General features: G+C 35.9%; 1 protein-coding gene across 23 annotated transcripts in view; it reads right to left on the bottom strand.

The window, feature by feature from the left end:
- Positions 1-12,677, bottom strand: part of ADGRL3 (adhesion G protein-coupled receptor L3) — an 867,440-nt gene that overhangs the window by 34,546 nt on the left and 820,217 nt on the right. For all 23 annotated transcript variants that reach the window (XM_079920009.1, XM_079920003.1, XM_079919994.1 and 20 more), the window contains one exon: positions 4,723-4,891. In XM_079920009.1, the coding sequence (XP_079776135.1) occupies positions 4,723-4,891 (169 nt within the window). The remainder of the gene's footprint in view (positions 1-4,722; positions 4,892-12,677) is intronic.

Raw genomic sequence — 12,677 nt, 5'->3', positions numbered from 1 at the left:
GGACACGGGTTCGTGCCCCGGTCCAGGAAGATCCCACATGCCGCGGAGCGGCTGGGCCCGTGAGCCATGGCCGCTGAGCCTGCACGTCCGGAGCCTGTGCTCCGCAACGGGAGAGGCCACAACAGTGAGAGGCCTGCGTACCACAAAAAAAAAAACACCTCCTATAGGAAATATGATTGTTAAATGTCCATAAGAGCCAATACTGTCTATAGATTCAATGCAATCTCTTGAAAAAATTTCAATGATATTCTTCACAGATACAGGAAAAACAACACTAAAATTTGTACAGAACCACCAAAGACCTTAAAGAGCCATAACAATCCTGAGAAAGAACAAAGATGGAGGTTTCGTGTTTCCTGATTTCACACTATACTACAAAGCTAGAGTAATCAAAGCAGTATGGTATTGGCATAATAGACACATAGACAATGGAACAGATGGAGAGCCCAGAAATAAACCCTTGCATATATGGTCAACTAATATCTGACAAGGGAGCCATGAATAATTAATGGGGAAAAGACAAGCTCTTTAATAAATGGTATTAGCAAAACCGGTTAGCCACACGCAGAAGAATGAAATTGAACCCCTATCTTATACCACCCACAACATTTAACTCAAAATGTATTAAAGAATTAAACATAAGACCTGAAACCACAAAACTCCTAGAAGAAAACAGGGGAAAACACCTGGACATTGGCCTTGACAATAATTTTTTGGATATGACATCGAAAGCACAAGCAACAAGAGCAAAAGTAGTAAGTTGTACTACATTAAACTAAAAAGCTTCTACACAGCAAAAGAAACAACAGAATTTATTGGCAATCTACAGGATGGAATAAAATATTTGCAAATCATATATCTGAAAAGGGGTTAATACCAAAAATATATAAAGAACTCATACAACTCAGAAGCAAAAAACCAAACAATCCAATTTAAAAGTGGACAAAAGAAATGAATAGAAGTTTTTTACCTAAGAAGACATACAAATGGCTAACATGAAGATATGCTCAACATAACTAATTAGAAAAACGCAAATAAAATCACAATGAGATATCACTTCACATCTGTTAGAATGGGTAGCATCAAGAAGACAAGAAATAAGTATTGGTGAGGATATGGAGAAAAGAGAGCCCTTGTGCACTGTTGGTGGGAATGTAAATAAGTACAGCCATTATGGAGAACAGTATGGAGGTTCCTCATAAAATTGAAAATAGAACTACCATATGATTCAGCAATCCCACTTCTGGGTATATATCCAAAGGAAATGAAATCAGGATCTTGAAGAGATGTCTGCACTCCCATATTCATTGCAGCACTATTCACAACAGCTAAGATATGGAAGCAACCTAAGTGTCCATCAGTGAATGAATGGATAAAGAAGATGTGTTACATATATCTAGGAATATTATTCAGCCACAAGAAAGAAGGAAATCATGCCATTTGCAACAATGTTGGATGGACCTTGAAGGCATTATGCTAAGTGAAGTAAGTCAGACAGAGAAAGATGAATCCTGTATGGTATCACTTATATGTGGAATCTAAAAAAGCCAAACAGAATAGAATTCTAGAAACAGAATAGATTGGTTGTTACCAGAGGTTGGCTGTGTGGAAATGGGGAAATGTTGGTCAAAGGGTACAAACTTCTAGCCATAAGATGAATAAGTTCTAGAAATCTAAGGTACATGATGATGATTCTAGTTAACAGTACTGTATTATACAGTTGAAAGTTGCTAAGAGAGGAGATCTTAAATGTTCTCACCACAGAAAAGAAAAGATGTTAGATGATAGAGGTATTAGCTATTCACACTATGGTGGTAATTATTTCACAGTACATAAGTGTATCAAATCAATACATTGTATACTTTAAACTTACACAATGTTATATCTCAATTATACCTCAATTTTGAAAAAAGGAATAAAAAAAAATCTCCTAAGACTGTTTCTGCAATTTCAAAGAGAAGTATCTGGATTTTTTGTAGGCAAAAAAAAGGTGAATGATAATTCGATGTCCATATTCTCTGATGTTGGGCCATGTTCTTGACACCCAATAAAAATGCCACCAAAATCAAAAAATTCAAAACACAGAATGCATGAAAGAAAATATGCTTATGACTAGTTATTATAAATCATAAAAATAAGCTTCTGAATCAGGGCCTGGCACTTTTTTTCATGAAGGGCCAGACAGTCAATATTTCAGGCTTTGTGAACCAAGAAGCAAAACCAACAATGCTGTGTGTGTACTTATTTTAAATTTTAAATGTATCCATTTAAAAATGCAAAAACCATTCTTGGCTGACTGACTGCAAAAATTAAAAGCAGCTGGACAAATCTGGCCCACAAGCTGTGGTTTGCTGAACTCTGTTCTAATGAATCACAAAATTGAGCTTGATGACATATATTTTTAAAAATTTCACTTCTGTTAAATATGTTCAATATACTAAAAATTCTAGACTTGCTTTTGGATCCTGAGGTCTGGTATCTCTACCTGGACATCAAAACATTGACATGTATTTGTAATACAATAAAAATAATAATTGGGAAAACTAATAGGTACTGGCTAATAAAAAATAATTACAATCAAATTCATTCATGCACAAAGCACAAAACTATTTTCTGTTCTGTAGAAAACTTCAATATAAACATTAAAATTTAAAAATGTGTTAGTCCAATTTCCAGCTAATACATAAAATAATTGATAAAGCTGGTTCCCTATATTTGAAGATGTTAGTATGACTAAATATGATGGCCCAATATTTCCTTATTTATATGGACAAATGCCACCCTTTCCCTTAATCTCCTGATTTTGCACCCATAATTCTACATATTGCTCTTGACAATCAGTTATAGCTTTTTTCTACCAAAATCTAGAAATCCTTCCAAGTGCTTAGTCTTTCTGACTTCTCTGAAGTGTTTTATAATACTGACCAGTGTCTACTTCTGGACATTTCCCCCTTATCTTTCATTTAGGTATTACCTTCTCATTCTTCTCCTCAAACACTTTCTTCCTTCCATTTCTATTCTTACTCATTACTCATGTCTCCTACTCTTCATAATCATCAAGTGTGGTAGACTGTTAGCTGTTTGTGATACCCAATTCCTCATCTTCCTGGGGTACAAAAAGTAGAGTATGTTTCCCAGTTTTCCTTGAAGTTTAGTTGGTACTATTTATAGTGTCCTATCTGATGGAAGGTGAGTAGAAGTGATGTGAACCACTTCCTTTTTATACAAGATCCTCTCTCTCTTTCTCAGACTATCTGCTAGATGTCAACACCCAAGGTGGTTGTGGAAATCAAACAGTGAGGTTGACTGAGCTTTCATTGGGCTGTGTCCCTCCATGAGGCACCCTCATCAATTGTGCAATGAGTAAAAAAAACCTTTATTAGGTTAAGCAACAGCAATTTGGGGTGTGTGTACACTAAGTATTTGGGAAGATTCATCCCTTCCAACACAACCTCTTTTCTAAGTTAATTCTAATCCATTAGATTAGAATCCATCCATTCTAACATCATAAACTCTTTTCTTTTCTGTAACTTACATTTACAGGTCTGAGTCAAAAATACTATTCTAGCCTGTATTTAAGATCATGCCAACACATTTTTAATACCTACCACCACATAAAACTGAAACAGGATAAAACTGGATGCATCTCGACAAGTGGACACCTTTCTCAACTTTTATTTGAGGCTCCCTTAGTCTCTCAAGCCAAAAATCGTAGAGGTGGATATCTTTACTCTTTATCTTCCAAAAACAATTTTAGGTCTTATAGTTTCTCTCTTAGAAAAAAAATTTCACTTCTTGCCATTTCATTTTCAGAGCCACCTCTCAATATCTCATAATTATTTTTATTACCTCCATTTTACACATGAGGAAACTGGGGCATATAAAGGTTAATTAAATGGCCCAAAGTCACATAAGCCTTTAAGTAGAGGAGCTAGGATTCGGACCCAGTCTTGGCTCAGGGGTCTATATGGTCAAGAACTACAAAGACCACATTTATAATAGAGTTAAACAGTGTAAAATGAGAAAATCACTCTTGAGATTAAAAAAAAATGCAATGTAAGTATTTAGTTGCTAAAATTAACTTTGAAAATGAATATTTTCGTCCTTATAGATGTGAAAAATCATAAAAATAGACCAATATAAAAATTAAATATTGCCTTCTAATCATCAAAATCATAGATTTTATAAAAGATGCTTTTAAAGAAATACAGAGATCTTTACTAAGTTTCCACCATTCATTTAAAAAATAAATGTTTTTATCATAAAGTGTTTAGATAATTATATTTTCTAGAATATATCAATACAAATTAGTTTTAAAAAAAACACAAAAATATATATTTCCTATGCCATGCCATATATGTACATATATATACATATATCCCATGCCTCCATAACATCTTAGAAAATCTACTCCCTAATACACAAATTCCATGTGTCTGCCAATAAAAATATTAAAGACTATAAGGTCAAATCTATAAGAATATAGTTTTTATACATTGTCCAAATCAAAATATTTTGATTCTGTTTTTGCTGTCAAGCACATTTGCCAACTTTTATGCTTTCATTTTATGTCTGTTTTGTCTTTACTATTATAAAAATGAAATCAAATAAGTAATATATTTATTTCTTAGAGACAAACACATCAAGAATGGTTTATGTTATGGGTACTTTGCTGTCATAGAATGTATGCTATTTATTCTTGAACAGAGAATTCTAGCTTACCTTCTTTTGTAGGACACAATGGAAAATGAATATAAACATTCCCTGTAGAGAATTGAAAATGGTGAAGAGATACGCCATGATGACTGTGCTTTCATTAATATACATGAGTCCAAAGGCCCAGGTCAATCCTAATAGGCAGAGAAGAGCTATTGCACCTATAACCCATGACCTGCAGAGAGAAGAGAAAATTAAGGGTTATCAAATAATTTGTCTTTAATTAACACAGTCATATTGTATCAACAATACTGACACTGAAAAAAATGTTACAGTTTTATTGACAGAAAATGTAAGACAGATGGTATAAGTACTTTAAGATTTTAATGAGAACTTACATGTTTTCAAGCTTGAGGAGATATACATGAATGAAAATGCTATAAACACAGAAATTCACTTATGCAAAAGCAGATTTGTACTATTAAATTATTCATGTATTTGCAGCACATACGCAAATGGTATGGAGATGTAATTATGGTGAATGGCAAGGGGGAAGAGTCTGTAAAGCTATGTTAGTCTCCACTGGTCTCATTGGTATGATAACATTTGTTTGATTGGACTCTTTCCATTAATCAAACACTTGTTTGATTGGACTCTTCATCTGATACACTTTTACCCCATTTTTCCAAATTTCCTCTTTTTCCATAAAAAATTTAGTGTTTACAGACAAGAACAGAAGGAACCAGTATATGGAAGATTGTATAAAATTTTAAACTTCTATTTGTCTGATTCTATAGTTAAGTAGAACAAGTGTGAGATACAGTAAATGGGAAAAAATAGTTTCCCTCTAGATCACCATCTACTCTTTCAACCTTTGGATTGCTGTGTCTTGGGTTATGTTGGACTAGACTTTGGATATCGGGCAATTGGCAGCTTTGTTGAAAAGAAGCCCAATAGCTCAGGACACCTTCATGTCTTTGAAATGTCTGCAAACTCACAGGAGAAAATGAAGCTGAGAATGGGATGGAGAGGGATGAACAAAGTAGTCGAGAATGGAAGACAAATTCTCACTCTCACTCCATTCCCTTAGTTTCTTCCAAGCTGCCATTCACAATAGTAATAAATGGGTGACAAAAGTCCATATATTTGTAGTTATGTATTATGTATTTACTATCAAAATAAAATGAATCTTTCCAATAGATGGGAATCCAATAATTGAAAATGGAATCTTCTCAACTTCTCTCTAAGTATATAGAATAGGACCAAAACAGTCTAGATCTCTATACTCTTATGAGCCCACCTTTTCCTTTCCCAGTATACCTTCCTGAACATGGTAATCTAATATTTATTTTTAGCAGACTGCTATCTGCTACTTACATTGTCTAAGGAATAAATATGGGGATTGAAACTTTACAAAATGAAGGGGGAAAATCACATATGTTTACTATAATCTGAAGCTGGGTTTAATAAATTTTTCAGAGAGAACTACATCTTAAGAAAAATATGTCCGAAAGTAGTCAAATATTATTAAAGTCTTATTAAAATTAATCTCAAATATTTACCATTTTCCTTCTACAACCATCAGCCACTATATTTCAGATGTAAACATCCACTAAATTTAATGTGCTTAATTTAAAACTTTAATACTCTTGAATAAAGAATCTCTAAAGGAAGCTTGCCATTGTATGTGGCATGTTTGCTTATACAAATTAGAAAACATCTTAATATTAATATCTTATTTTACAAGCAGATTCAGAAGTATGGGAACTTTCAAAGTAAAGCTCTTATTTGTTTACAGGTATTGGAATAAGGAAAAATGGGAAGAGTCGCCATTAAGTCAAAATTGCTATTCAGATTTAGAAATAAAATGATAGGATAAAATACTCAAGCCAGCTATTATCCACTAGAAAACACATGATGGGCCCAAGTGTTAATGATATAAAAGAGTGATGAGCCCAACTTCAAAAGAAAAAAATAAGCAAGAGCATGAAGAAGTAAGTGAAATGGTATTGGAGAAAATGAAAACAAAGGACTCTTCACCAGAAGAACAAACTGAAAGTCTACAGCAAGGTCACCCAAAGGTTGCCAATCTTAATTACAGGACATGTAATTTTAAAATGTACAAAGGAAAAAAAGCCCAAATATTAGCATTTGTGTTTCTGCTTATAGATTAGTACAGACTTGTAGCTTTGTTTTAGAAATTTAAAAGATATGTTCATAAACAATTGGATCAACGATCAAGTGACGTATCGAATTTGAAAGAGACAATTTTGCATATGTAAAGTTTAATTTTTGAAGGAGATATTTTCCCCTTTTGTATATTTAACCTAAAAATTCATTAGTTTCATTTGCAGTTGGGTAGTTTCATACCCCTGAGATCATTTGAAGATATAACACTAAATCACGAAATAATTTTAGATGAATGATGTCCAAACAAACAACAGAAATGAGGACATATGCAACACAGAGGAGCACACCGAAATGAAAGAAGTCTATTGAAAGCAAAACAAGTCTGTACCACATGAAATTGCTATTACTGTGGCACTAAATTCAGGTGATATCCAATTAAAAGAGGTGAAGCAGAATTTTTCTGGCAATACACCTGCAGCATATTTATTCTGCATAGAAGTTGTATGCCTGATTATTTTCCTGCACAGTTTGCTCTTCTGCCTCAATGTGAATGACAGAAGCTCTAATGATTTTTCAGTACTGATCTGACAGCTGGTTCATGGGACCACACTGATAAATGGAATTTATCAGCCATTCAGGTCATTCTTACTTGATGAAGGGTCTGTTATCCTCATAGCTAAAGAATGCATAGACATAAAGACAAGAACACCAACATTAGCATTTTATGACAAAGAATTTCATATGAAAAATATTCTCCTGGTCCCCAAAAAGGCCTCTGTCCCCCACCTCCCTAAAAGGCATCATAAACTTCCCTTTATATCTAAAAGGTAAATGCTAAAATGACCATGAGAACTTAAATAACGAGGAATAAAATCAATTTTACAATACTGCAATATCCCTTATGAGACTAAAAAAATCCATTTTTTCATCATATGCTCATATTACTTGTGACTTGACAGAGACATTTATTTCTAAGAGATCACATTTCTCTAGAGAATGAGAAATCTTATGAGCAATCTGGAAAAGGCTTGGGGGCATACTTAAAATGACAGATTTCATGTCATCTAAAGGTCTTCTTATTGTATAATATTAGTAGGTAAGATTACTTAATTATGGACAGTGCACTTCTGAGTAATGTTAACTTGCAGATGATTGACCTGAGTTAAATCTGAACATTATAGCTCTTTAAAAATAATCAACCCAACTACTTTAAAATTCTTTCTGATAGTGCACTGAGAAAAAAATTTGAATAATCTTTTGTAGTAATACGAGCAAACAGATGGCACCTGTTCATTATCACTTATATATACTAATCTATTTAGTATCATCCTGATAAAATGAGATCCAAGCACCAAATTAGTAAAGACTAGTTAGGGGATATTTTGGATATTTTTTTACAAACATAGTTGCTACTCAGTGAATTGTGATAGGACAGAAAAGAAACAGAAAACTGTGTCCTCTTTTCTCTTACCTCTTGCAAGAGGCAATAGTTTCTGATATTATGCATATACAAGTAAAGCTCTTAGAAAGGCTCCAACTGTGATGCATTTTGAACAAAGAGAACCACTGATAAAAAAAACCTTACTCTCCAGGGTGATGAAAGGGTAAAGAATACAGTGAGAGCCTGGGCTTTGAAGCCAGTTTGCCTGAGGTTTACATCCTAACTTAATTCACTTACTAGCTATTTGATCTTAGGCAAAGATTAATTAGCCTGTGGTTGTGTCATTTTATACATCTATAAAATGGTGGTAATTTTCTTGTGATAATGAAATGATATACTGTGTATCGAGTGCTCAGAACAGTGTCTGACATATTGTGTTTGATAAATATCACATAGTTATTATTAGACTATTTTCACAATGAAAATACAGAATTTCTTTCCCAAAGAATAAAACACCAAATAATAAGGGAGAGGACTGGCAGCGTGAACACAGCCTGAAGGGGTTAGTGCACCACGGCTAGCTGGGAGGGAGTCCGGGAAAAAGTCTGGACCTGCCGAAGAGGCAAGAGACTTTTTCTTCCCTCTTTGTTTCCTGCTGCGCGAGGAGAGGGGATTAAGAGCGCTGTTTAAAGGAGTTCCAGAGGTGGGCGCGAGTCGCGGCTAACAGCGCGGACCGCAGAGACAGGCATGAGACGCTAAGGCTGCTGTTGCCGCCACCAAGAAGCCCGTGTGAGAGCACAGGTCACAATCCACACCTCCCTTCCGGGGAGCGTATGCAACCCGCCACTGCCAGGGTCCCGGGACCCAGGGACAACTTCCCCGGGAGAACGCACGGTGCGCACGTGCAACGTCACGCCGGCCTCTGCCGCCGCAGACTCGCCCCACACTCCATACCCCTCCCTCCCCTCGGCCTGAGTGAGCCAGAGACCCCGAATCAGTGGCTCCTTTAACCCCGTCCTGTCTGAGCAAAGAACAGACGCCCTCCGGTGACCTACGCGCAGAGGCGGGGCCAAATCCAAAGCTGAACCCCAGGAGCTGTGCGAACAAAGAAGAGAAAGGGAGATCTCTCCCAGCAGCCACAGGAGCAGCGGATTAAATCTCCACAATCAACTTGATGTCCCCTGCATCTGTGGAATACCTGAATAGACAATGAATCATCCCAAATTCAGGATGTGGACTTTGAGAGCAAGATTTATTATTTTTTCCCCTTTTCGTCTTTTTGTGAGTGTGTATGTGTATGCTTCTGTGTGAGATTTTGTCTGTATAGCTTCGCTTTCACCATTTGTCCTAGGGTACCATCCGTCTGGTTTTTTGTTGTTTCTTTTTCACTTGTTAAAAATATTGTTTTCTTAATAATTTTTTATTTTAATTATTTTATTTTACCTTACTTTATTTTATTTTATTTTATCTTCTTTCTTTCTTTCTTTTTCTTTCCCTCCCTCCCTCCTTCCCTTTCTTCCTTCCATTCTTTCTACTTTTTCTCCCTTTTATTCTGAGCCATGTGGATGAAAGGCTCTTGGTGCTGCAGCCAGGAGTCAGTGCTGTGCCTCTGAGGTGGGAGAGCCAACTTCAGGACACTGGTCCACAACAGACCTCCCAGCTCCACGTAATATCAAACAGTGAAAATCTCCCAGAGATCTCCATCTCAACACCAACACCCAGCTTCACTCAACGACCAGCAAGCTACAGTACTGGACACCCTATACTAAACAACTAGCAAGACAGGAACACAGCCCCATCCATTAGCAGAGAGGCTGCCTAAAATCATAATAAGTCCACAGACACCCCAAAACACACCACAAGATGTGGACCTGCCCAGCAGAAAGACAAGATCCAGCTTCATCCACCAGAACACATGCACTAGTACCTCCACGAGGAAGCCTGCACAACCCACTGAACCAACTTTAGCCACTGGGGACAGACACCAAAAACAAGGGGAACTACGAACCTGCAGCCTGCAAAAAGGAGACCCCAAACACAGTAAGATAAGCAAAATGAGAAGACACAGACACACAGCAGATGAAACAGCAAGATAAAAACCCACCAGACCAAACAAATGAAGAGGAAATAGGCAGTCTACCTGGAAAAGAATTCAGAATAATGATAGTAAAGATGATCCAAAATCTTGGAAATAGAATAGATAAAATGCAAGAAACATTTAACAAGGACCTAGAAGAACGAAAGATGAAACAAGCAACGATGAACAACAGAATAAATGAAATTAAAAATACTCTAGAAGGGATCAATAGCAGAATAACTGAGGCAGAAGAACGGATAAGTGACCTGGAAGATACAATAGTGGAAATAACTACTGCAGAGCAGAATAAAGAAAAAAGAACGAAAAGAACTGAGGACAGTCTCAGAGACCTCTGGGACAACATTAAACACACCAACATTCGAATTATAGGGGTTCCAGAAGAAGAGAAAAAGAAAGGGACTGAGAAAATATTTGAAGAGATTATAGTTGAAAACTTCCCTAATATTGGGAAAGGAAATAGTTAATCAAGTCCAGGAAGCACAGAGAGTCCCATACAGGATAAATCCAAGGAGAAATATGCAAGACACATATTAATCAAACTGTCAAAAATTAAATACAAAGAAAACATATTAAAAGCAGCAAGGGAAAAACAACAAATAACACACAAGGGAATCCCCATAAGGTTAACAGCTGAACTTTCAGCAGAAACTCTGCAAGCCAGAAGGGACTGGCAGGACATACTTAAAGTGATGAAGGAGAAAAACCTGCAACCAAGATTACTCTACCCAGCAAGGATCTCATTCAGATTTGATGGAGAAATTAAAACCTTCACAGACAAGCAAAAGCGGAGAGAGTTCAGCACCACCAAACCAGCTTTACAACAAATGCTAAAGGATCTTCTCTAGGCAAGAAACACAAGAAAAGGAAAAGACCTATAATAAAAAACCCAAAACAATTAAGAAAATGGGAATAGGAAACATACATATAGATAATTACCTTAAATGTAAATGGATTAAATGCTCCCACCAAAAGACACAGACTGGCTGAATGGATACAAAAACAAGACCCATATATATGCTGTCTACAAGAGACCCACTTCAGACCTAGAGACACATACAGACTGAAAGTGAGGGGATGGAAAAAGATATTCCATGCAAATGGAAACCAAAAGAAAGCTGGAGTAGCAATTCTCATATCAGACAAAATAGACTTTAAAATAAAGACTATTAGAACACAAAGAAGGACACTACATAATGATCAAGGGATTGATCCAAGAAGATGTAACAATTGTAAATATTTATGCACCCAACATAGGAGCACCTCAATACATAAGGCAAATACTAACAGCCATAAAAGGGGATATCGACAGTAACATATTCATAGTAGGGGACGTTAACACCCCACTTTCACCAATGGACAGATCATCCAAAATGAAAATAAATAAGGAAACACATGCTTTAAATGAAACATTAAACAAGATGGATTTAATTGATATTTATAGGACATTCCATCTAAAAACAACAGAATACACATTTTTCTCAAGTGCTCATGGAATATTCTCCAGAATAGATCATATCTTGGGTCACAAATGAAGCCTTGGTAAATTTAGAAAAATTGAAATTGCATCAGGTATCTTTTCTGACCACAACACTATGAGACTAGATATCAATTACAGGAAAAGATCTGCAAAAAATACAAACACGTGGAGGCTAAACAATACACTACTTAATAACAAAGTGATCACTGAAGAAATCAAAGAGGGAATAAAAAAATACCTAGAAACAAATGACAATGGAGACTGTATAGCTTTCTCTGTATAGCTTGGTCTGTATACAGCAAAAGCAGTTCTAAGAGGGAAGTTTAGAGCAATACAATCCTACCTTAAGAAACAGGAAACATCTCGAATAAACAACCTAACCTTGCACCTAAAGCAAATAGAGAAAGAAGAACAAAAAAACGCCAGAGTTACCAGAAGAAAAGAAATCATAAAGATCAGATCAGAAATAAATGAAAAAGAAATGAAGGAAATGATAGCAAAGATCAATACAACTAAAATCTGGTTCTTTGAGAAGATAAACAAAATTGATAAACCATTAGCCAGACTCATCAACAAAAAAAGGGAGAAGACTCAAATCAATAGAATTAGAAATGAAAAAGGAGAAGTAACAACTGACACTGCAGAAATACAAGAGATCATGAGAGATTACTGCAAGCAACTCTATGCCAATAAAATGGACAATCTGGAAGAAATGGACAAATTCTTAGAAATGCACAACCTGCCAAGACTGAACCAGGAAGAAATAGAAAATATGAGCAGACCAATCACAAGCACTGAAATTGAAACTGTGATTAAAAATCTTCCAACAAACAAAAGCCCAGGACCAGATGGCTTCACAGGCGAATTCTATCAAACATTTAGAGAAGAGCTAACACCTGTCCTTCTCAAACTCCTCCAAAATATAGCAGAGGGAG

This window comes from Stenella coeruleoalba, assembly GCF_951394435.1.
Source record: "Stenella coeruleoalba genome assembly, chromosome: 4".
Lineage (NCBI taxonomy): Eukaryota > Metazoa > Chordata > Mammalia > Artiodactyla > Delphinidae > Stenella > Stenella coeruleoalba.
Note: the sequence above shows the minus strand (reverse complement) of the source record. Positions and strands in the feature narration are given on the sequence as shown.